The 24925-nt window shown below is 43.1% G+C and overlaps 1 protein-coding gene across 5 annotated transcripts in view; it reads right to left on the bottom strand.

The window, feature by feature from the left end:
* DIP2A (disco interacting protein 2 homolog A) overlaps window positions 1–24925 on the bottom strand; it is a 186903-nt gene that overhangs the window by 80448 nt on the left and 81530 nt on the right. For all 5 annotated transcript variants that reach the window (XR_005586121.1, XM_039494216.1, XM_039494217.1 and 2 more), the window contains 3 exons: window positions 15085–15204; window positions 7453–7698; window positions 105–233 (listed from right to left, as the gene is read on the bottom strand). Coding sequence is in view for 4 of the 5 variants with exons in the window: in XM_039494216.1 (XP_039350150.1) it covers window positions 105–233; window positions 7453–7698; window positions 15085–15204 (495 nt within the window). In the remaining variant the exon portion in view is untranslated. The remainder of the gene's footprint in view (window positions 1–104; window positions 234–7452; window positions 7699–15084; window positions 15205–24925) is intronic.

The raw sequence follows: 24925 nt of genomic DNA, 5'->3' as shown, positions 1-24925 counted from the left end.
ATATGCAAGTTAGATACCAGGCAAACATTATATAGACCCTCTGTCTATTCAGTGATGCAGAAAAATGGCCAGGTGTTGGAGAGTGGGATCAGTTTGACATTCACCATCTGCAGTTTCTAGTATGCTGCTGTTGTAGCCCCTGGGAATTCCTCGTACTGATGCTACTTGCGGTCGCTCATGATGCAAGTGTTCTACAAGACCCGTTGTTACGTCAGGCGGAGCGGAGTGGTTATCTGTGAGGATACAAGAAACAGACACCAAAGGCACATCAAACATCTTAGTTAATACACCAAGTCGCCTCTCACTGTACACTTATACTTTTCCAGCTTTTTCTCTGCAGAAGCCCCATCCCAAGCCAGACAGTAAGAAAAAAAAAAAAAGGATAAAATATTGCAACAGACACTGCACCTTTGGGATTGATCAGAGCAAGTTTTGGTGGGCAGCCAAGTCCCTTCTCCTTAGCGAATCTGATCACATTGGGGGTGCAACTAGAGAGGACCCACTGTGGGTGAACAGAAGGAAGGAGGAGTGAAAGGTGGGCAGCCTCTGGTCCAGCTGGCAGAAGGGGGATGCTCCCAGAATCCAGACTAGGAAAGGAAAACACTGAGTTAGGCACGGCAGGGAGCCTCGCACCAGGAAGAGCAGGGAGTCAGTAAGAAAAGGTCCCCGAAGGGAGCCTCAGCCCAGGGACAGCAGCAAGTGCTGATTTTAGATCTCCAAGAGAGAGACATTTGTGGGCAGACCCAGAAGCCTGAGGACCAAGCAGGAGACACAAATGCAGAACAGTTAAGCCCAAAAGATGTTGAGATCCTCATTTAAGGATGGACTTTCATAACCAAGTGTGTGGTTCCTTTGCAGGAGCGTGTGGCCTCTCTGTGGTTAGCTCCAGGCTAGATCAGAAAGGTGTGACCATGCCTTGTTAATTGTGTTATGCCCTCAATATTTCCTCGTAAGGGTTACTGCCTGTCTTTCACACACTGTCAGCTAGACTGAGTGAAATCCCTTGTTTATTTTGTGACTCCTGAGAGAGTTTCATTCTTCACTGGACCCTCTGAATGTTAGAGGCCCATGTGGCTCTAATAGCTGGACAGCCTTCAGCACTCAGCTCCAGAGTTTATAGCATGGTTGTCACAGCTACAAACACTTAGTGTTTCGGGAACAAATGCTCACATAGGAGTAGGCTCATGTCTATGTGAGACAAGAGTGAGCTGCAATCTGGTGGGATAAACTCCGTTTAAGATGTGGCTGGGATGAGATGACGGAAGACACATGGTGCACAATTTACACACATTTGGCTGGGATGATTTAGTTGGGTTTGGTCCTGCTTTGAGCAGGGGGTTGGACTAGATGACCTCCTGAGGTCCCTTCCAACCCTGAGATTCTATGATTCTATATTTTAATTTGAAATGGAGAAAGCAGGAGTGTCCCAGGGATGAAGCCACTGAAACAGCGTCCAAGGTTAATGGCTGGTATGCATCTGCAAAGCTGAAGTTCAGAGATGGGTTCCTACATGGGGAGACTCCTCATGTGAATGGAGGGCTAAGTTGAGAAATGAAGCAACAGTAATTGATTGAAAACTGCCTTCCAACAACCAGCATGCGATGACTGAGATCACCCCACCTTCTTCAACCTCGGTAGAGTCCACCCACCTAAGCCTGTGGAAATGACTCAGTTACAGAGGGTCCAACCACCCAGGTCCCATATTAGGGAAAGAGTTCAGAACGCAGCTGCAACTGAAAAACCCAGAGTCTGGAAGAAGCAATCAGGCAGGCATCAGAGCTTCAACCGAAGACCCTAGATATCCAGAGCCCTAAGGAGGAGCTGCATGAATGGAGCAGAGAACGAACTACTTTTGTGAGGCAGGAATACCCTGCCCTAGTCCTGAAGGAGGTGAACGATGTCAATGAGAGCTGTGTAGTGCCCTAGCACAGCTCAAAGAGACTGAAATCCAAAGGAGGATTTCAACACATCACAGAATTCTGTATTGGCGAGGCGTGGCTGCATCACAGAAGTTGTCAAGGATGGAAACTGGATCTTTAGGCAGCTGGATAGAGGACAGTTGAGACTTTTGGGAGCTGGGGAGATCTGGGAGGCACTGGGGGATACGAAAGTTAGTGAGCTATTTCTGCAAAAGTGATCAGCAATGAAACAGTTAATATCTACAATTATATTAATCAATAGGTTCCAGAGGAAACTATCCTTTGAGATGAATGGGAGAGTGTTAATTTTGCAGCTATTATTTCCATTTGCCTGCAGTCTTAGGACAACAATACTGCACCAATTGCATTCAGCTCACAGATCTTCATCCCGCAAGAGCCAGATACTTTTTTTCTCATTAAAGTTCAGATTCCAGAGCACAATTCTGGGGCACACTCAGGATCAGAGAACACTCTGGGCTTTGATCATAACTTGGCAGTTTGCATCCATCAAACGTGCCTACTAAAATGGCCGAGATGGAGACCACCATCATTCTTTAAAAATTAACATTGTATATTAATCTAGTTCTTACGAATGGAAGTAAACAAACAGCACTGAAAGGTGGAGTCAAAGAGAAAATGAAGCATAAACATCTGAAGTGTAACTTTTCTATAACACCACACCAACAGGGCTCCATTCAGTTCTGGAGGCATCACCCGGGGGACAAAGGTAGTTCTGTTCTCATGCCTATTCAAATCCTTGATACATGTTGAGAATATCGCCAAGGGGGCCACTTGTGAGGATAGGTTTTTGTAAGCAGACGCTTGCTTGCAGCAACAGCTTGCAAGAGCAAGAATTGTCAACACTCCCCATAATAGCAACAGCTGCTTAGGAGCAACAGAGCAAAAGAGCACCAATCTGTTGCTACTAATGAGTATCTACGGTATTAGGTAAGTTGCCTACCAGGTACTTACTGGGGTTTGGTCTGCTTTGAGCAGGGGGTTGGACTAGATGATGACTTAAAGTCTCTTCCAACTCTAATCGCAAACTCCTTTCACAGGGACAAAACCCCAAAATGTCAGAAAGTAATATTTGGTCAGTCACTCTCTCAGGACAGCCTAAATTGGAAGGATAACAACTGAATATGAAATCTGACTTTTCAAACCACGTAAAAGGGTTTTATGATAGAATATTGAGTATTTGGCATACACCCAAAATGTCATTGGTATGTCCTATTGTGCCCAGTTTTGGTTACTTTATTAAAAACGGAAACATTCTTCGCTTTAATAAAGCACTAAAACAAACACTGACAATGTAGCACACAAGGGAATATAGCACAAGAGGGAAAACTGAGCCAAATGCACATATGAGCCCCTTAGTGCAAAATTAACCCACAAAACTCATATTCTGTTAAATTTACAGGGTCCAGCCTCAAATGACAACATCTTGCACAGTTCATGATCCCTGAACACACTCTCCAAAATGATCACTCAAAATCACATCTCCTATGTGGCTGTGTCACTAAAAGGTCAGCAGATTACCAGCCCCTTTATTTATACAGGTCATACGCTGGGAAACGGGAATTGGGAGCCAGTAATAAAATAATCTGAGGGAAAGAATATTGGGGTATATGAGGACTCTAAAATTGAGAACTAAAGTGGGAAGCCAGTTTAGACCTACAGATTTGGCTGTATCAGATTTTCATTGTTTGTCTTCAGATACCCAGTGAGTCAAACAGGCCTTTTAAATAACTAAAGTTACAGAAATTGAACCAGAACAAACAGAAAAATAAAATAGTTAAAAAAACCAAAACAAAACAGGAATTCAGTTGGAATGGCAAGTGGGTCCTCACATAAAATCTGGATCCAGATCTACTTCCTTCTTGGGTTCACTCTTCAACCCAACTCTTCTCACCTCAGCATCTCAAGGCTTGTCTACACAGAGTAGCAACACACATAATGGGGGTGCAATTTCTAAAGCACACTGACATGCTGAGCATTAAGTGGTCCTTTAACTATTTCATCTGTGCTGATCACTTATCCTGACCTCACAGCTCACGCTTTTCAGTCCTCATTTCAAATCTAGTGCCCTTCTCTGTAACTTTTACTATGTTGTTAGTCTTAATTTAGTGCACAATTCAGAACATTCAATATTCGGAGTGGTCTTCTCTGGAAAATTACTATTCCAAGCTGACTTGAATGTTTCACTATTGTTGTACCTACCTATAGAATACTTTATAAAAGCACCTTGGAACATAAAATGTGTGCCTATTGTTGAAGTCACCCATATAATTTTGTTCTACTCTACTTATCCTTGGGAATATACTAGTATTTACATTAACATTCCTTCCACAGAACATACAATTACTCCAACCCTTCCAAGGTTAGATTGCTAATATCCTTCTCAGAGTGATTAAGTACTGAGAGCCCCAGAACTCCATTGTGTGAAACAGAGAATACGCTCAGAGATCCAATAGGACTTTTCTATTCTACTTACACTCAAAGACCACACGTCTCTGTTCCCCATATTTATACAGCTGTTGGTAGTAGGAGATGCTCTGGGGACATGAAATAAAACATCCCTGGTGGGAAGAGAAAGATGGGCCCAAACTTATGGCTGATGGTTGGTTTATATGTAATGAACTGTTCAGACCAGTTACTAATGGACATACATTCATATAATTAAAAACCCTCAAAAGCCAGCACTAGCAAAGCAGAGTGTACTGTACTCCGCCACAGAGCTGAACCATTCTAGTCAGCTAGTCAGGGTTAAAGAACAGTGAGCAGAGAGAGAAGATGTGCAGCTGCTGCCTGTGCTTTTCGGCAGAGAGAGAGAGAGAGAGAGAAAAAAAACACACTTCAGCCTCTAGGAGCTCTCTCAAACACTAGCATTTCAACATGGAAACAAATCTTGCAAAAAGTTAAGACCAGATTTCTTTCCTATTAATTTCCAAAGCAGAGAACAGATTCCTATATAAACAGAGGAGGGAGCTGGAGATATTCAGAAGGGTCACACTCCCCACCCCAACAGAAGTTTCCTGAGAGGGGGAGAAACTTCCATCTCTATCTGGGCTTCCATTCATTCCCTGCTGCATTAGTGAACTGGAGAAAATGGCTCATCCGGGAGGAAAGGGACTTGTGCTGCTATTCTTCAACTCCAGTTCCTACCAGCAACTGCCCGTGGAGAGTCCAAGGGAGCCTGCTGCTGCAGAGAACTAGGGTACCTCATGGTCACAAGAGAAGGTGGAGGTGCCCCGTTGGAGCATGGATATGAATTTATGGACTGATAGCTTCTTTTCTCTTTCTTAATTCTGATGACAGGCTGTAGAAAAACAAAAGCTGGTGCTTCAAGCTCAGCCCGAGGGGGAAGCAGGCCAGCAAGGAGCTTAGATGGGGAGGAGCCAGGGATGAATCCTTTCTAGCTGAATGGCTGCTTCCTTCCTGATGGAAAGGAGACAAGAACACTCCCGCCCATGTATCAGAACCAGTGGCAATCATACCATAGGAAACCAGATTGAGCAGGCTGGCTGGGTTTGAAGTGGCTTTGGAGGGAGGGATAGCTCGGTGGTTTGAGCATTGGCCTGCTAAACCCAGGGTTGTGAGTTCAATCCTTGAGGGGGCCATTTGGGGAACTGGGGTAAAAATCTGGGGATTGGTTCTGCTTTGAGCAGGGGGTTGGACTAGATGACCTCCTGAGGTCCCTTCCAACCCTGATATTCTATGAATTATACTACATTGCTGTATTTTCCACACAGATACTGAAGTGATTCAGTCTAGAGGATACACCTAGCAGATTGCATAGATCATTGTGCAGTCTGAGGATGGTAGCTGGAATGGTGGAATTAACTGAATATTTGATGAATATATTCATTAACAACAGTCTTTTCAGTTAAGTGTGCTTCAATTAGTGTTGGAGAAAGGTCTGTATGTTTATTTTGTAAGTCTATTGAAGTGCTTCAATATAATTCAGCAGGACCTCTGAAATATTTGCAGAGCAAATGTCTGTGTATAATACATACAGGCAACAGAGCCATATAAACAAAAAAAGTTAGATAAGTAGCCAAGTCCCGAAGTCTTAAGACAGAATTCTCATGGTCTTCAATGACTGTCACGTGTGTACGCATAAGGAAAGAACTGCAAGATATGGAGCAGAGGCTAATTAAACATAACTCCTCATTTTATGCTGTATTTTTAAACTTCTTCAAACAATTTGGTAGATGTATTGAAAATTTACTATTCCCCACTCCCCAAAGGATCTTTTGGTATTATATTACCTCAAGACAATTTTTAAACACACATACATACACAGACACAGCATCAATCTTCACCAGTCTAGATGAAATAATCTGGAAAGAAAAGGAGTGGGGTTTTTCTCTGTACCCCTGAATCTCCCAATTGCAGGGGACCACTATTCTGTAAGAACTATCTAGGATGTGTGCAGCAGCCTGGTAACCCTGAGTTCTAGCCCCTCGGTGTTAGGGAGAATGAGACAGGACTATTGCTTGAACGTGGGCTACAAATACATTTTGTTCAACAAATATTTCTATGCTTTTCACTTTCGTTCCAATATTAAGTGTCATTCAGTACTTGTTGCATAACTTTCCTCTAGATAATAAATCTATACCCAGATGCACTGTGCTCTAGGATTTCCGCCGCCCCAAGCAGGGCGGCACGCCGCGGGGGGTGCTCTGCCGGTCGCCGGTCCCACGGCTCCGGTGGACCTCCCGCAGGCACGTCTGCGGATGCTCCACCGGAGCCACAGGACCAGCGGCCCCTCCGCAGGCCCGTCTGCGGATGCTCCACCGGAGCCACGGGACCAGCGGCCCCTCCGCAGGCCCGTCTGCGGATGCTCCACCGGAGCCACGGGACCAGCGGCCCCTCCGCAGGCCCGTCTGCGGGAAGTCCACCGGCACCGCGGGACCAGCAGACCTTCCGCAGGCATGCCTGCGGGAGGTCCGCCGGAGCCACCTGCCGCAGGACGCCGCCCCAAGCGCGCGCTTGGCGCGCTGGGATCTGGAGCCGGCCCTGTGCACTGTACACACACACAGTTAATCCAAATGTTTAAAAACATCTGTATCAGCACCTAATCTAAATGTAAATCTTGTACAGCTTTCCAACAGACCTCTTGTTTATGGAGGTTTTCCAACTAAATTACCTTTGAATATCAGATCCTGAAGTTACTTGGGCGAGACAAGTGGATGTCAGAAGGCATGTCCTGAACATTTGATACCTCATTTTGAAATTGTGTTTCTCATGTACTAGAAAGGTGCCTTTGATTCGATTTACCAGGACACTAACATTTTAGCAAGGGAATGCTTGTTTGGAACTTGTAAGTACCTATTTCTATTTACAGTGGAAAATACATGACACATACCTGGCCTGTGGCTCGTACACTTCACTTAGGAATACTGCTTAGCAAAGTATGGCACTCGTGAGAATACCTGACTTTCGTGTTTAACCACACTTGTATTTTTCAGATTTGCTTGACAATGTATTTACTCTTTTTTAGCTACAAACAGGCAGTTCTTTTACTAACCTAGCTGAGCGTGTGCCATAAGATCTGCAAGCACAGTGGCAGCAGCGGTGGCAGTAGCAGTATTGGAAGCAGCAGCAGGTTTCCCTCCTGGATGGGATGAGGTGGAGGATGCAGAGGATGAGGTGGAGGAGCCCTGGATAACCCGGTTAAGCCAGGGCTCTACGTTGGAATGGCTCTGGAACGGAGTGGAGGTGATCCGCCCTTGCCGACGTAACGAGCCCTCATCTTCTGATGCAGACGATGTGTCTGTGATTAAAATAATGATGACAGGCATGTAATGTAGGAATGACCCAATAAAGGGGAACATGAAGTCTTTCCATGTTCTCCATTTGGCATTTCTCATGCACTAAACATGAGACGCATGTACTAAGCATATGGCACATTCACATGCACAAATTCTGTTCCACTGCCACCCTTTCATAGTGTTAGTGCTTAACTCCATTACGGGGCATTAGAAAACAATGTCTAACACAGCAAAACATTTCATTTTAACTGCTTTATTTGGAATGACAAAAATATAATCTGCTAAATAAGCCACTTCTGCCTAAGCTATTGAATATATACAGTAACAATGTGGAATAAGGACATATACACACTTAGTGCTCTCTATTTCTGTATAGTCAGAGCAGAACTACCCCCACAGCTAAGAATTAAAAATTCAGCATTGTTTTCCATTTGAACCCCTGCACAACGTGATTCCTCTTTCTAGATTCATAAAGCAATTACAGCAAACAGCACACCCAAAGGCCAGCTCATTTACTGCTCGTAAATCTGTGCGGCTCAGTGAAATATTTATTTTACATTTGTTTAGTTTCATCAACTATAATGAATTAGGAACCCAATCAAAAAGGTATGTGTATTACATCTAGTCCAGTGCATTACACGGATGAAACTCATTAAGGCCTTTTGTTATAGTGGTGCCAGCCACACATTGCTACAGCTAACGTTTGATAACTCCCAGTTTAACTGCCCGCTTAAAGTTATTTAGAACTTTCTGAAACTTTCATCTTCTGGATTCAAATTTTCCACGTTAGAAATCATCACCTTTGGGCAGAAGACAAGCAGCTCAAGGAAATAAGGTTTGCTTGGGGAAATTCATTGTGTCACATTATGGAAAAAATCTTTTTTTTTTTTTTAAACAATATAGTTCTCCAGCCAAAATAGCTGAGGTCTGAAGCTGAAATTTGGCATGGAAGTAGCCATTGCAGAAGAGGGTGCATGGCCTTTTCCTAAGAGAAATTGGTTTTTGCTCTGACAGAGGTATGAGCATCTGAACCTCAGTGTTCACAGCATTTATTTTATTTTTGCTAAACTCATTAAATTAAAAATGAAGGAATGACACACAGCACACACATTATCAATTAATGAGTTTCATAGCAAACTGGTTAGTAATCAATAATCTAAATACATGCGCACTGACAGGGATAACGGAGGCTGAGGGAAAAGCTGCTGCAGACTGTAAGGTGAATAGAAGCTGAGAAAGGGCCCTTGCCAGGTTTTTAAAGGTGTGAAATGCGGAGGAAAGGTTCCAACCAGCCTTGGACAGCATGAAGGGGCTGAGGACTCAATGACCCACAGGACCATTCACATTCCCTCAGTCTCCATCAAACCCCACTGGGCTGACAGGTTTCTCCTGGCCATAAACTGACAGATGCTTTAGGAGCTCGGTAGCTGGGAAGGTTCCTTGCTGGAGGAGTTCCTAAGATACACAAGAACAGGCATTGTCCTTTGGTGAAGCCTAGGATCTCTGCCAGACCAGAGATTTCCCAGCAGCAGAGATCCTGAGAGTCACAAGAGAAGGGTCCTTTCGGAGAAACAGCAACAGTGCAGGGAAGGAGAGGTGTTCAGATGGTCTAGAAGCCAAATAGTTTCAGATTATGGCATTTACACTGCTCTGTACAATTTGTGTAAACCAGCAAAATCTTGGAGGCTGAAGCTCCTCATCTGGATATTTTTCTTCCAGACTTTTTCAAATGATGCTACATGGGCAGGACACAGAGTTAATGTGGAATACATGCAAACTTAACTTTGGTCTTTCCTAACCTTTGTTAGATTAACAGTTCAAATGTAATGTTTCGATATGGAATTACATGAAGAATCCCAGATTACATCTAGCAACGAACATGAATATTGCCGGATGCTTCATACATTACTCCCTGGGGTTATCAAGAATTTAACACCTCCAGTAATTTGAGAATCATTCGTTTTAAACAGTGCAAAAATATGAAAATTGGAGATCACTCTTGTAAAGAGAGAATTATCCAGTGGCTTCAGCTGGATCCAGTGGGCTGAGTGAAGCTAAATTTGCAGGTCTAATATCACCTGACCATTTCGCCTCAAATTATGGATTTATGCCAATCAGGACATATTTTGAGTAAAAATGTATGTATCTGTAACAATAGTTCTTTGAAGAGATACAGCTGTCATAGATCACCAGGCCTGGATTTGTGCCCTGTGGATAATACTTCTGGGGAACTCCCATAGCTTAAAAGTTCTTGGCTGCTGGCTCTAGCAGGGGCCATTGCAGCTGCCTTTCTAATGAGGCCAAAGCATAAATCCTTAATGCCTGGAACTTGCACTTACTCTGAGGTTAAAGGTGAAAACTGAATATGCAAAAAAAGTAACCAAAGAGGATTACCAACCCCTCAGGTATGAAGGGTATTGGGTGGTGATCAATCTCAGATATATCTCCAGAGAACCACAGTGACAGATGAGTAGGTTTCTTGTCACCAAATACATATGCTCTGATAACGTACTTCCATACTTGGTTCTTGAAGAGCTGTGCCGAGAATGCTATGTCTGCCCTACAAATCTCCCTAATGAAATCTGATCACAGGTTAGCTGCAAAACCCAACATCCTTTGGACCTAATGTGTATCGGCATGATACCTGAAGTCACAATTCAATAACATTTCTGCAGGAAAAAAACACATCCAGATGGACGCAAGAACATTAAACATGTTAACAGGATGAGACTAATTGATTAAAAGGGAATTTAACAATCTCTGAAAGGATTTTATCATTGAACTTCAGTTTAAGTCATCCTGTAAGCTGAAGTTACTGCCACCAGGAAGTGACATCTTGTATGAGAAACTTCAGTTCCCAATTATTGAGAAGAAAACTTATTCAGCGTAGTCAGAACCACAGATAGATTAAAATGTTTACACACATTAAGTCCCACACAGTTCCTGATACCAGGAAATTGAAAATGATGTACCTTGAACATTACCGCAAAAAGCAAAACTAGCTGGTAAAGGTGCTATTTGGAAAGAAGTCTGTAATCCTGACATATGAAGAGCAGTGGTTCATGAGTATGAAAAATGATCCACGTGGGACTTTTTTTCGACAGGCCACAAATCTTCTCCTCTTGCACTGTACACCCATCTGCTAGACTATTTCCAGGCAGTTAGGGGAACCTCAGAGACCAACATCCTTCAACTTTAACCCATTAGCAACCATGCTGATTGGGAAATGTATCCAGGCTTAGATGCAGAAAAGTGCCATGATTCCATGTGCTCGGATGTGGCAAGCTTCTCAGTTCAATGGGATTGGCTATCAGCATTTTTACAAGGTCAAGGACTCTATTTCCTTGACTAAGGTCAGAAAAAAAGGTATTGATCCTCTGTTGGCCAAGTATTTACTGCCAGAGGATATTCAGACATGCAATTTCCCTTCCTAACAGATCGGGAAGACATTGTCCAAAGGAAGCTTTCTGGTGATGCAGGCAAACACCAGTAATTTTGTGTTCATAGAAGTGGCGATAAAATTATTTTCTACTTGACCAGTCCCTGATCCAAGATACACTAATGATTAACTTAGCCTGTTTGTAATCATGTTACCCTTTCCTGACTTGGAAGGGATAACTAGTAATGTCTGTAAGGGTAATGTGCAATCCCAACATCCTCATACAGAAGGAACGAGTGAATCAACTCTTCCATATTTGTTTATATAAAATGAGGTAGTATGGCTGCCTGTTTGGATCAAAGACACCATTTGGGTTACCACATAGGTTATGGTCTGGATAGCATTTAAGACCACTCTTGCCTGCAGAGTTTGATGTAGATTTTGTTCTCGGAGACATCATGAACCCTAGAAGGTGCGAAGTTATGCCATGTGAGCTCCCCATCCCAGGCAGGATGCATTCACAGTTACTACAGTTTGGATGGGAGTAATTTGGGAGACTTTCCTAATTACAGGTTGTCCCTGAACTTCCACTCAAACATGTATTGTAGTTTGTCTGTCATTCAGATGCAACGCAGGAAATGTGTGGCTTGCAACCTTGAGACTTCAGGGCCCACACTGGTTGCCTCATATGCAGGAGTGTTGGGAGTAATACAAACACCCCTGTGGCCATGCTGCTCAATGTTTTCAGCAGGTCTGTGTTGAAACCTTCTGACTGGCAAACCTCAAATTCCATGTCTCGTCCTAGGTACAGTCTTTTTAGATGAGCCCCATCTAGCATGGGTCGTATAACCTTCAGTTGTCTGAGGAACAAGCTTAGACTTCCTAGTGACTCCAGCGCTGGTAGAGACTGATTCTTGTCCTACCAAAATGACATCCTTCTTGATGGGCCCCATCCTCCAAATAAGGGGAAACATTTGCTCTTATTCTGTGTAAAAACATTACTAAGTATTTTATGAATTCATGCAGCACCAATGCAAAAAAGAACTTTAAATGATTCGGGAGCTCTCTCCTTAGTGACATGGAACTCAGCTGGGTGAGGTACCCTCTTGTGTTTGTAGACCACAGCAAGTCCTAAATTTCATAAGCAGTCACCCTCACCTAGGAAAAACATGATTGTTACCAGTTGACCATTTCTTTCACTAGATATAAGTTGGGGTCTTTACTTCCTTATAAGGACCCTGCTGGGTGCGCTTGGCACCCAGCTACAGCAGTGACAAGCATGTCAGAATATACATACCTCCCTTCTCTAGCAGGCGGCTGATACTTTTTTAAGAGAATGTATATCCTGCAGTTTCTTCCTCATACTGATGATGTCAAGGACCTTCTCGAGCAGGGCACTTTGGAGAAGTTTATCTAATCTGAATTCTGTAGCCACGCTTCATAAACAGAACTCAATGTGCCTGAGGTAATCAGGGTCACAAGGGGAGAAGGGGCTAGTTTCCCCTTCCTCAGGGTAGTCCTCCTGAGTAGATAAAAGATGACAGGCCGCTTGCTTTAAATTCTGTCAAAACACCAGATTTTTTGCTTCCTAGAAGCAGGGTTCAGAATACTGATTGCTGTTGGAAGAGAGCCAGAGAACTAGGAGCATCCCTAAATCTAGCAGAAGTAATAGCTGGCTTCTTTGCTCGTGCCTTCCCTTGTCAACTCTATGAGGGAGGAGGACTGGATGGCTGCCTAAGTAAATAAACTGTGTTTGAGAAACATTTCCATTTTTCTCCAAAAGGTTTCCACCATCATACAAGCCCCAGCTGTATCTCTACATAAAAGCTCAATGTTCACTACCATGCATGTCTGTACGTTTTGATTCTCGAGTAAGCTACTTGTGCTGCCAATCAAAGGTAGTTCAGACCTGATGCCATGCTGTTTCCAAACACCTTCCAACCACTTAAAATGTACTTCAGGGAAGAAAATTCACAAAGATGTGGGCCTTTCATTACATTACATTACAGGCTGGCTAAACCCTTCTTCTGAAAAAAATGTGGAACTGCGTGTTGTCAGGCTTCCTAATGGTGACAACAGCCTGCAACACAAGTCTTGTGTTAGGAAGGAGAACTAGCAGTTCTTGTAACCAAGTATTTCCTTTTCGCGTATCTATCGACCATCAGCTCAGGACTGAGTGGGTGGAAAACATTCCTTTATTTGCAGGGGGAACTATCAGCAGATACTTCAAATGTGTCCTGGAGTGCTTCCAGAGAAAACAGAATGGCCAACATTTTCTCAATAAATAGAAGGAAATTCCATTTTGGTTTTGGCTTTTATAAAGAAAGAGAAGGGTGTGGAATGCAACCATTTTTTCCCTCTTCTGCCTCAGAAACTGGAGCACTTATGATGGCAAGTAGTTTTCCACCAAGCCTGAGGCCAACACTCCTGTATGCTCTCCTATTCACAGTACGCTTCATCCTAGACAGACAACCCAAACTGCTGCACTGATACAGGAAGTTGTAGGACTGATGTTGCTGAAAGAGGCATTGACCATGATTACTGCAAGACACCAAAGCTGATGGTTCAAATCACCTTTCCTGGACACCGGATGCCTTAAGGGTTCCTTTCAAGGGTTCTGAATAGATGCTTCAGGCTGTCTACTTGCAAGAGAGCAGACCCAGGAGGAAGTTCTGCAGTCTTCACCTGAAGCTGGGTGCTGAACTCTGGTTCACTTGAGGCTTTTAACTGTGAGGCAATTCAGGCCAACTTGTGAAAGTCAACGCGGGTGTCCAAGAGAGACTTCAGATACTCAGCCTGGGAAACCACATTCCAGCAACCACTGTCCATGCCCCAAAGTAAACCTGTCATTGGTTATATTTTTCTTAAATTATTAATATATTATAACATAACAGTGTCAAACAAAAATACTCGCAAAGTTTTTAAAGGTGATTAGCTTCTCTATATCTGAAAGACAAAAAGGGTAAAGGAGAAGAGAAATAGAAGATACGGACCATGAACTTGGACTGCCACAAATATCCCGTCAAAGTACATTTTTATTAATAAAGGTGGGCAAAGAATCCATAAAAATGCATTACACAAAGAACATGTAAATAGCGAAGTTTTCTTCAAAGGCCGAGGGATTGAGAGAAAAGACGCGGCCCAGCAAAAAGGAGAGGCAGAACAGCCCAGGCAGTATTTCTACTGATGGTGCTAAGAAATGGAACTGAGGTGAAGGCATCGGAGCTCACTGTGGTTCTACTCCAGGACAGCACACAAAAGGACCATGATAGAATCAGTTGTTTAAAACTTTAGAGTCGGTGAGAAATTCACTTACATTGGCATACAAGATACTGACCCCTAAGTAGTTAGCTTGCTAGGACAGCATGTATCTGGAGAATGAGGTTTTTCTTATCCTTAAGATGATCTGTGATGAGAAGGCAAAAGGCACCCAATATTTTGTCTTTCCTCTCTTCAAAAGTAATAGAAGTAACAGGGTGGGGTTTTTTTGGCTTATTTTTTAAATATATTTTGGGCTAAACAGTCTCAAATTCACAACAAGTGATGAGCTCTAGGCATGAACCATAAGTGATTTAAACAAACTAGGAGGCTATTTTACAAACAAGGAGCTTTTTCAATAATTTAATTTTGTAAAGCATTTCCCACCAGCCATTTTAAAGAAAGGTATCTCACGCAACACTTAATAAAGAATCTACAAAGCTCTGACATATTTTTGCCATGATGATACTTTCAGAATGAGACTTTACAAAGGAAGATAAACACATTTTTTGTGCTTAAGAAGGGCTACTATTCACCCTAAAGCTTTTCTAAAATTTTAAGAAAAAAGAGACAGAAAATCTTGTGGAAGAAAAGAAATTTTAGCACCAGGACGAACGTTCACATAGCATGCAGGAAGCTTACTGCAACATATGGGAGACTTCTAAGTCAGTAGAATAAACAGCATTCACTCACTACATTTGCAATGTTAAGTTTACCTGACAATGTTTATGTATGCTGACTTATTAGATACCTGGAGGAGTATATGTTTCTACTGAAGAGTGTACAAGAACAGAGCGTCTTTTTGAAGGCATGGGCATTTTCCTCTCTTTGTATTTAGCCAAAGCTGCTTGTACTGCTTCAGTGTGGACATCTAGACAGTAATAAACAACAACAAAAATAGTTATGAAGTGAAGTAAAACTACATTTTCCTTCCAAAACATTATACATGCCATAGATTTAACCTTCTTTACAAATTAGCGGTGCTACACCACGGTTCATAACATTCATTATTTAGTCTGACAACGTATGCTCAGGCCCCTTGCTCAGGTATCCCTTTATTTCACCAGCACTTAGTTACTAAGTAGAAGCAACATACACCTCTACCCCGATATAACGCGACCCGATATAACACGAATTCGGATACAACGCGGTAAAGCAGTGCTCGGGGGGGGGGGGGGGGGAAGAGACAGTGCTCCGGTGGATCAAAGCAAGTTCGATATAACGTGGTTTCACCTATAACGCGGTAACATTTTTTGGCTCCCGAGGACAGTGTTATATCGGGGTAGAGGTGTATTTCCAGTCTCAAACAGCAGCAGCTTTTTCACTGTGTTGGAGAGTCGGAAAGCACAAAGGTCTAAAGGCCAAAACAGTAACAACATAGTTTTGAGTTTAGCAGCTGTGATATTTGCATTTACTCATCTACCCTAGCAAACTCAGTGACACATCCATACTATAAAGTTTCCCCAAGTATGCTGTGATCTCCCTTGAGATGATCTGGTGGTCTCATTGGAGGTGGGGGAAGGCTGCAAAGCAGAAAAACCTTTCAATTATTCTTCAAAGTCTCAGCTTTCATTTTAAAAATAGTCTTAGTAGTTACAATTGGGGAGAAAACCATCAAAACGTGAAGTGAGTGTAACTGATGCAGAGATGTGAACTGTCTTAAAAAACAAACAAAAAAACCCCACAGTGCTAACGCAGATACCAATTATTCTACTTCAAATGTTGACAAATACCAAAGAATGCATAAAGAGGAAGTATATTATGAATATATCAGAGTCCCAGAGTGACCAGAGTCCCTAGGGAGCCAGCTGAGGTCACTCAAATCAGGGTGAACTGCAAAGAAGGCGCAGACAATCCCCAAAGCTGGCAGATATTCTAATTAGATTTACCAAACCAGCACAAAACAGCTTCTATAATACCTCACTGGTTACTCAGAAGCCATCAACACAGTTCCCTTAAAGCAACCCACCTTCAGGCCTCCACCCAGACACTCAAGTCAAATATGATGAGGATTACTGAAAATCTTATTCATCATATAGAAAGGTTGTACCAATCCCAATTATCAGACATTACCTCCCAGGTTAATAAATATTTCAGATCAAATACATGCTTACCAGTGTTCCCTCTAATTTTTTATGTCCATGTGCAGAATGAATTTTATGTGCACCAATATGCAGGTGACGTGCGACACAGCGACAAAATTCATGTGGTGAGGCCGAGGGGTAGGGAGTGTAGGAGGGGGCTCAAGGCTGGGGCAGAGAGTTGGGGTGTGTGTGTGGGGGTGAAGGCTCTGGGGTGGAGCCGGGGATGAGGGGTTCTGGGCATGAGAGGGGGCTCAGAGATGGGGCAGATGGTTGAGGTGTGGGGGGGGGGGAATGAAGGCTCTGGCCTGGGGTGTGGGCTTTGGGGTAGGGCTGGGGATGAGGGGTTCAGGGTGCAAGATGGGGCTCAGGGCTGGGTTGGGGTGCAGGTGGGTGAGCTCTGGGGTGGGGCCAGGGATGAGGGGTTTGCGAGGGTGGGCTGTGATGGGAGAGAGGACTCCCTCCAGCCCTCTCTCACCACAGCAGCTTGTGGGCAGGGGAGAGGTGCCTCTCTCCGGCTGTGGCAGTTCCGGCTGGGCTGGGCCGAAGGAGGGGCTCCTCTCCCCTGGATGCAGGAAGTCTATGGTAGGTTCATGCTAGGGCCAATGGGGAGGGGTGCCTATCCCCACAGTGGCAGGTCTGCGCTGGGGGAGAGGCATATCTCCCCACCCTAGCCCTGAGCCCCTGCATAGGGCTTAATAGGCAGCTGCGTGGCCACATGGCTGTGCAGCTTAGAGGTAAATTAGATGCTTATGGCCAATTCTTATTAACTAAACTAAAATTTATTGAAAAGGTAAAGAGTGAGTATTGGTTAAAAAAATCCATATACATACAGACATGAGTACAATTCTTGAGATTAAGATTCATAGCAGAGATGGTGAGCTTTGTAGTTGCAAAGAGTTCTTTCAAAATTAACCCATAGGTTATAGGCCAATGTTTGTATTCAGGGAGATCCAGTCAAGACTAGAGAGCTCAATCTTGGGCTTGAGCTTCCCCTGCATGAAGCACCAAGCAGATCTGAGATAAAAAGGATCAGGACCCAAGCCCTTCTTTATACAGTTTCAGGCCTTCTAGTGACAGGTTGGAGTCCTTCAGTGAACAATAGGCAATTATGGAAACTTTTTTCCTAAGCAAGTATTACTGGTAATTAGTTACCCAAATTAACACAAGGCAATTTAGGCAGTCTATCACAAACTTCAGAGTCATATAGACAATGACATTATTGCACCCAAGATTCATCTAAATATTAATATTTCCCTTTGATCTCTGAATCATAGTGATAGTGACAGACAGGAACTGCCTGTTTACACAGCTAACATCTTAACAAGAGATAAGTACACACATACAATTAGTATCACCTCTAATTTCTAACAATAGAGGTTTGCATTTCAAAGTTCTAACCTATCTACCATGGAATGGCCCTAATGACCATTTACATATCTTTCTAACATCTCTCTAATGACTGACTCTGGGTTATTTCGCCTACAAGCTGGTTAACCCTTTCCGGCCATGCATCACATTTTGTATAAAACTGTTGCAATTATATAACAATGGTAGCGATGGTATGTTTTAATTAGTTAATGTCACACCAGCACTTCCCAAAATGGTTGGTGAAGGGGAGAGTGAGGCAGAGTGCCACAGAAAATGTATAAATTAAGATTTTATACCTTTAATACCACATGGCATGACTGTAGGGTAGTGCAATTGCTTTCATTTCCCTGAAGGGGACTCAGCTCCCAAAAGTTTGGGAAACACTGTCATACTGTAATAGTTGTGTAATTTGTGACTTCTTCATCTTCTCTCCTTATTGTTATTTTTAAATGTTAGGTAAACTGGACCTGATGAAAATAAGGCAGTGACAGTACTGCCAAAGCCAGGGTCACACTGCAGATAGATTCTATGCAAGCTTTCTCCACAGGACTTTGCCTGTGAACTTCAACCCTGGTGTGAAATCCACCGGGTATCCCAAACCTGGAGAGAGAGAAAAATCATGCCAGACTATGTGATTGTTTGGGGAAGTTTGTAGATGTCCACCAGAGAGTGGGCAGGTCAAATGCATGTTTTCATTTATGATCTAAGTAGGACTCAAACTCATGTGAAAGACTAGGATGCTATATATAAACAGAATATTTTTGGCAAATATTTAGCATGCTGAATCTCACTTCCTGTCCATCAGCTCCTGAATACTAGAATCTTAGCTTAAAATAATTTTCTATTTAAAGAAAAACAAAGCTGCATGCTATCATTACAGTGTTCTCTTCTGGGTTTAAGAGTAATTTGCAAATATATAAGGAAACAGTTAATAGTGCAAATATAAAATGCAAGAGGTAGAAGGGCCATCAAGCTCATAAGTGATTAACTTAATAAATGTGGCTTCCCCTAAGTATATTCAAAACTGTTTAAGAAATCAAATTCAGTTGTGTTTGGAAATTACCTGCCCAAAGTCTCTTCTTTAAAACAAGATCATTTAATGGGGGGTGGGGAGGAGAGAATGAATAAAAGCACACTATCTTATTTTCATTTAATAAGAGACAAGTATGGTTTTGCATCCAACTTTTACTAAGCATTAAAATTCATTTAAAGCATAATTATTCCAGAATTAATGCAGACAGATTTATTTGGCTTGGTCTCCACTACAAACTGGTGTACACAGCGCTCTGGCGATGGGAAGGCTTCTCTCATCAACATAGCTACTGGCTTGGGGTGGGTGGGGGGAGGTGGAGAACCTATGCTGACAGGAGAAGCGATACCAGGATATTGATGTGCATCCTGGACTCTCAAGATGTCCAGGTATCTTGTGCCACGGGGATCTTCATGTGGGCGTAACAATCTAATAGGGATGTGTCCTTAATAATGGTCCTGTCCAGAGAGGAAGGATGAAAGGTGGTGCCCACACATTCCTTATGAGAATTTGTCCACCATAGCAGAGAAGATACTACATTGGCCAGAACTGTCACTATGAGGTTCATGAAATGGCAGTCTGGAGAGTATACCAACTGCAGTCATGTTTGAAGGCAATGAAGGTGAAGTCTTGTGAATGAGGTGACCTAGGCACATGAGGCCACATGGCCTACCAGAGACAATCCTGACTTCAAAGTTGCCCGATGAAGTCCATAGATTATGTGGGGGTGGGAACAAATTTTTTGGCATTTATGCTGACTCCCAGCGAGAGGAGATGTAGCATCATAGAAGTTGACGTGTAGGTTCCTGGTGTGACTTGGTGACAAGGAACCAGTTGTCGAGGCAGGGGAAAGACAATGAGACCACGGCATCTGACGTAATCTACTACTGATGAGAATGTCTTGGTAAAGACTCTGGGGGCAGTCGCTACATCAAAGGGGAGTTGGAGCCCACCATGAATCTGAGGAAGTGCCTGTGAGCTGGTTGAATAAAGTAGGCGTCCTTCATATGAAGAGCAGTAAACCACATTTCCCTTCCTAAAGATGAAATTATAGCTGCCAACGTGACTATTGAAAATCTGAGTTTGCGAATGAAGTGGTTGAGATGGCGGAGATCGAAGATTGGTCTCCATGTTCTATTGCTCCTCATTGCAATAAGGAATTCATCTCTTTATTGAGAATACTCAAAGAGGCCCCCGAAGAGGGGTGGGGTGCGGGATTGGAGGAGATAAGGATGTAAACTCTATTTTATAGCCCGAGTGGATGACATTTAGCATGCACTTGTCTGTTATTACACTGAAATAGAGTGCTAGGTGACCCCCAAATGGCGTGTGGGGGTTGGGAAGTGTTGGGCTTAGTATTCCGGTTCTCTCAAGCTCCTGTCAAAAATGTTGAGCTGGGGGCTGATATTGAGATGCTGAGCCAGTTGCAGAGGAACTTGAAGTGAAGAGGGACTTTTGAACCCTGTCTTTGACATGGTGGTTCACAGGGTCTCTGATGGAAAAACTGCTGAGCCACAAGTCTAGATCTGAACAATGGGCAGTGACATTTCCACTTGGGGCAGGTGTATATTTCCCCACTGAGTGGAGGGTAGCCCTGGAGTCCTTCAGGGTATGGAGGGACTCGTCCGTCTTTTGGCTAAAGAGGAGTGATTCAAAGGGAAGGTCCATGATAGCTGTCTGGACCTCCCTAGGGAACCCTGAATCCTTGCACAGGACTACTGCAGTGGCCAGAGCTCTAGCGGAGGTATCAGCTTCAGATTGGAGAATAATCTTGGCTATCAATCTACCAGAACTTGGAAATGAGCCCTAGACTGCTGCGGAAGGCTGTCAGTAAACTGCAAACTTGGCATAGTTCAGGAAATGGTATTTAGTCACTGGCACCTGGTAAATTTCTACCCTGAACTGAAGGCTGGATGATGAGAAGACCTTTCTCTTCAGAAGATCCACAATGTTGCTGTCTACCCCTTTCAGAAATAGTGTGCACCACCAGTGAGTTGGCAGCGGGCTGAGAAAACAAAAAATTTGCTCCTTTGGCTAGCACATAACACTTCTCCTGCCCTTTTGGGGGTAGGAGCGCAGATAGCAGAGATGTGCTAGTTGGCTCCAGTATGGCTTCACTAATGGGGAGAGCTATTCTGTTGTGCTCGGGTGCATGTAGGATGTCAAAGAGTTTGTGTTGGGAGTCCTGGATCTCCTTGAGAGGAATCTGCAGCTCTCCAGCAATTGAGTGAAGGTGGTCCTGGAACTGCCTGAAATCATGGGGACAGAGGGGAAAAGAAGTCAGTCAGTCACCACCTCATCTGGAGATGAAGATGGCAGTCTTACCAGTTCCAGTAGAACTGACTCTGAGTTAGATGAGATGGAGGTTGGTCCCAAACCAGTGTGGTCTTTGGGGGTGAAGGACACGCAAGGAAGGGGAAGAAAGCGTTCATCAGGTGATTCAAAATCTCCCAATGAAAAGGATGATGATTCTGGTGGCAATGGCGGTACTGTTGGTGCCGTTGGAGGGGAGATGCATTACATGCAGTCGATTCCCCTAGAGATGATGATATCTTCCTAGAGACAGAGTGACTCAATGGAGAAGGGGATTCTGGATCCAGGAGAGCGAAAATGTCTGTGGGGCAGCAACAGATTCAGATTTTCCTGGTGAGAGAGGGGTTCTACTTGTTTGAGCCACTGGAGCAGACAAGGAGAGTGGTGTCCAAAATTGAGAGTGATCAGACTTCATTGGTGCTGAGGGATCCCAGGGTGTGGGAGGTGTCAACGTTGATGGTACCGATGGAACACAGACTAGTACCAATGCAGCCCAATGCTTATGAGCTTTCTTATGTCTCTGGGATTTCGTACGTCTCATGGGGAAAGCTGACTGGCTTGCTTACAGACGAATCTGACTTCTTTGAAGTGGATTTAGAGGAAGATTTAGTTTCATGCTTAAAAGAGTGCTTCCTGACAGGACCCCACAGAGAGGTATGTGTGGATAGATTTTCCCACACCAGAATTGGATTTAGCAGCAAAGCAGCAAGGAAGCGCACTCCTTGCTGAATCCGGCCAAGGTACCGGGGGGGGGGGGGGAAGGGGGGAGCGAGAAGTCCCCTGGCCTGGGACTGACTGAGACCTGCGGCCTCCTCCATGAGGTATTTGTGGAGATCAAGTTCCCACCTTTCACGGTTACGGCTAGAGAATGATTGGCACATACTGCACTTCGCTGTAATGTAGGCTTCTCCAAGGCAGTACAGGCAGCACTGGAGGTCATCGCTGACTGAGAAGGATCACGGGCAGGAAGCACAGAGTTTGAAGCCTGGAGTCCTGGGCATAGTCTGGTACCTGAATGGGTACGAGGCAGGGCCCCACCATGAGACTAATCTAATCACTAATAGCGCTATAAAACAGTAAACTATTTAAACTATTTACAAACTAGATAATTATTTTGTAGGATGAAGCCAAAGCTGTGGACACTGAAGGTTGTGACCCAGACAATGCAGCAGTGAGAAGGAACTGGAAAAGCAGTCAGTCTGCCCTGCCCTTTATTCCTTTGGACAGAGGCATAAGATGAGCTGGGACGCGCATGCATGGACCAACGGACACACTTCAAATTTTCCAGCTTCAGATGCCTGGTGTGCATGCGTAACCCCCAGTGGAATATAATAGGGACCATCACTAGAAGAAGAATGTGTGTTAACTACTTACGAAAACAATCTATTCCACCTTGTATTTAGCTGTGACCTCTGAGTACGTTTCCCAGACTCGAAGAAGAGCTCTGTCTCAAAAGCTTGTCTCTTTCTCCAACAGGAGTTGGTCCAATAAAAGATATTACTTAACCCACCTTCTCCTTCTAAATTAAAATGTTATATTGTTGTGATACTAAAGCAGCATTCAATAGGAATTAGCAAAACAAATAAATGTTTCACTTTCCAGACAAGTCTTCCCAGAATAAGATGGCAATGTATAATGTTTATAGTTCACGTGAAACTAAACAGCACAGTGAATAACTGCACAGATTAAGACAGTTTTCCCCAACTGGTAGAGCGTGCCCCTTAGAGGGATAAGGAAGTCTAGTTGGTAAGTAAGGGTGTGTATGTACGTATGCATATGTGGAAGATATAAATTAAGATGGGTAGGACTTTAAACACCAACTGGAACATTTGGATTTGGAGCTGCGGGGCACATTTAGTTTTATTTTCCTGAGAGACTCAGCTTTCAAAAGTTTGGGAGATACTGGATTAAGAGGTGAAAAGTAAAAAGGAGGATAGTCAGTATTAACTCATTCTATTCACGAATCCCACAATCACAACCACAATCTTCTACTGCTTTCTCAACTCCTTAGCCCAGGGATACTCAGACCTCAGTGGTTCAGAAGCTAAATTAGCAATCAACATTTCCCAAAAGAGCCACAGGAGTGTGAACGCATTGTTTCATTACTATATATTTCTCACAGCAAAATGACTGACCCAGTATTCTACAATTGGTTAGTAACACAGAAAAAGCATCCTGATTGGTTAATAACTTAATTAAATCACGCCAGGTTTTAGCGGCATGTGCTGCAAAGAGCCACAGGAGACACATTCAAGAGTCAGTTGCAGCTCCCGAGCCTCAGTCTGAATATCACTGCCTGAACCTCCCTCCTATATCCACTTAAGATTTATTTCTTACTTGAAATATCTTTATTTTCAAAATTAAGAGGTCTTGCCCCCACAAAACAATTGGGCAGGGCCAGCCTCTTTCTATCAGCCAAGTAAATTAAGTAGTTGGTTTCTCTTCCCTTGAGACACCTTATTCCTTTCCCACATGTTGCCATGAGGACAATTTCCCCACATTATCTAGATGAGGATGAAATCAACTTCACGTCTGATCCCCACAAAAATAACAGGACTAGAATAATGTTGAAGAAACACTGTTCTATGATCGTGGATTTGGCTCCTGCCCTTAAAGATACAAACGTCCAGGAAACCATTCCCACTGAAAGTTTTCAAGTCTGACTACCCAGATAAAATAAAAATGTTTATTCATCAAACCACTGCCAAACACTTAAAACAAAATGAAAAGAATTTAACCTACAATGGTGCTTAAGGAACAACTAGATGTTGGTCTGCTTTGTAAACTTCAGTTGATTGATATTTTTCATTTGATTTGGTTTCAATTGGCACTGTCGAGTAGGAATACATAGTCAATGTTCAACAGATAAAGAGGTCAGTAATGACAATGCTTAGTAAGCTGAGGACCAAGCCTACTAACCAAAGTGGGAAAAAACCCTGTGCAATGCCTTTTCCATTTTAAAGAAAACTGTTGTTGTATACAGTATTTAACTGAAACATATGGTCAATTTTCTATTTGCTGTTTTAAAAGTGTAATTTAAAACTAAGATGTGCTATATTTTCTTTCCTTTTCCACCCTCAGCCCATTTCCCCCCTTATTTCCTAATAATATATTATTGTGTATTTTTTTATACATTTTCAGTGCATTTCCTTCTACTTCTGCACCTAATACTAAGGAACCATACTAGGATCAGTGCTATTTAATATGTTCATTCATTTTCTGGAGAAGGGGAAGAAACAATGAAGTGGCAAAATCTGTGGAGGACAAAATTATTTAGGTTAGTCAGAATGAGAGAAGACGACTCAGGAACTACAGAAAGATTTGCCTAAGGCTAGCAATTGGCAGATGGATTCAATTGTATACAAGTGCAAGGTAACAACCATAAGGAGGAACAATTTTAACTAATCACTCTGGAAAGAGATCCCTGACCTGCAATACTGTGCTCCATTCAATCATCTCATCTTAAAAAAGATACAGCATATATAGAAAGGGTACAAAGAAGGGCAAGAAAAAGTATGTAGAGGCATGTAAAGACTTTGTACCAGGAGAGATTTAAAAGATCAGGACTATAAATTAGAAAGGAAACAAAGAAGAGCGGATATGACAGAAGTACGTAGAACAGAACAGTAACCAGACGGTCAGTTTGAAACTCCTATTTACCCCTCTCGTTACACCAGCACAAGGGGACATCCAGTGTAAGATAAAACGCAACAACATTTTAAAGTGATAAAAATACCTTTATAATTTTTAAAAACAACAAACTAGGTGGAACTAATTGACTTAGACACTATTGAGGC

This window comes from Mauremys reevesii, linkage group 11 (genome assembly GCF_016161935.1).
Source record: "Mauremys reevesii isolate NIE-2019 linkage group 11, ASM1616193v1, whole genome shotgun sequence".
Lineage (NCBI taxonomy): Eukaryota > Metazoa > Chordata > Testudines > Geoemydidae > Mauremys > Mauremys reevesii.
This window is presented reverse-complemented; position numbering and strand designations above follow the sequence as displayed.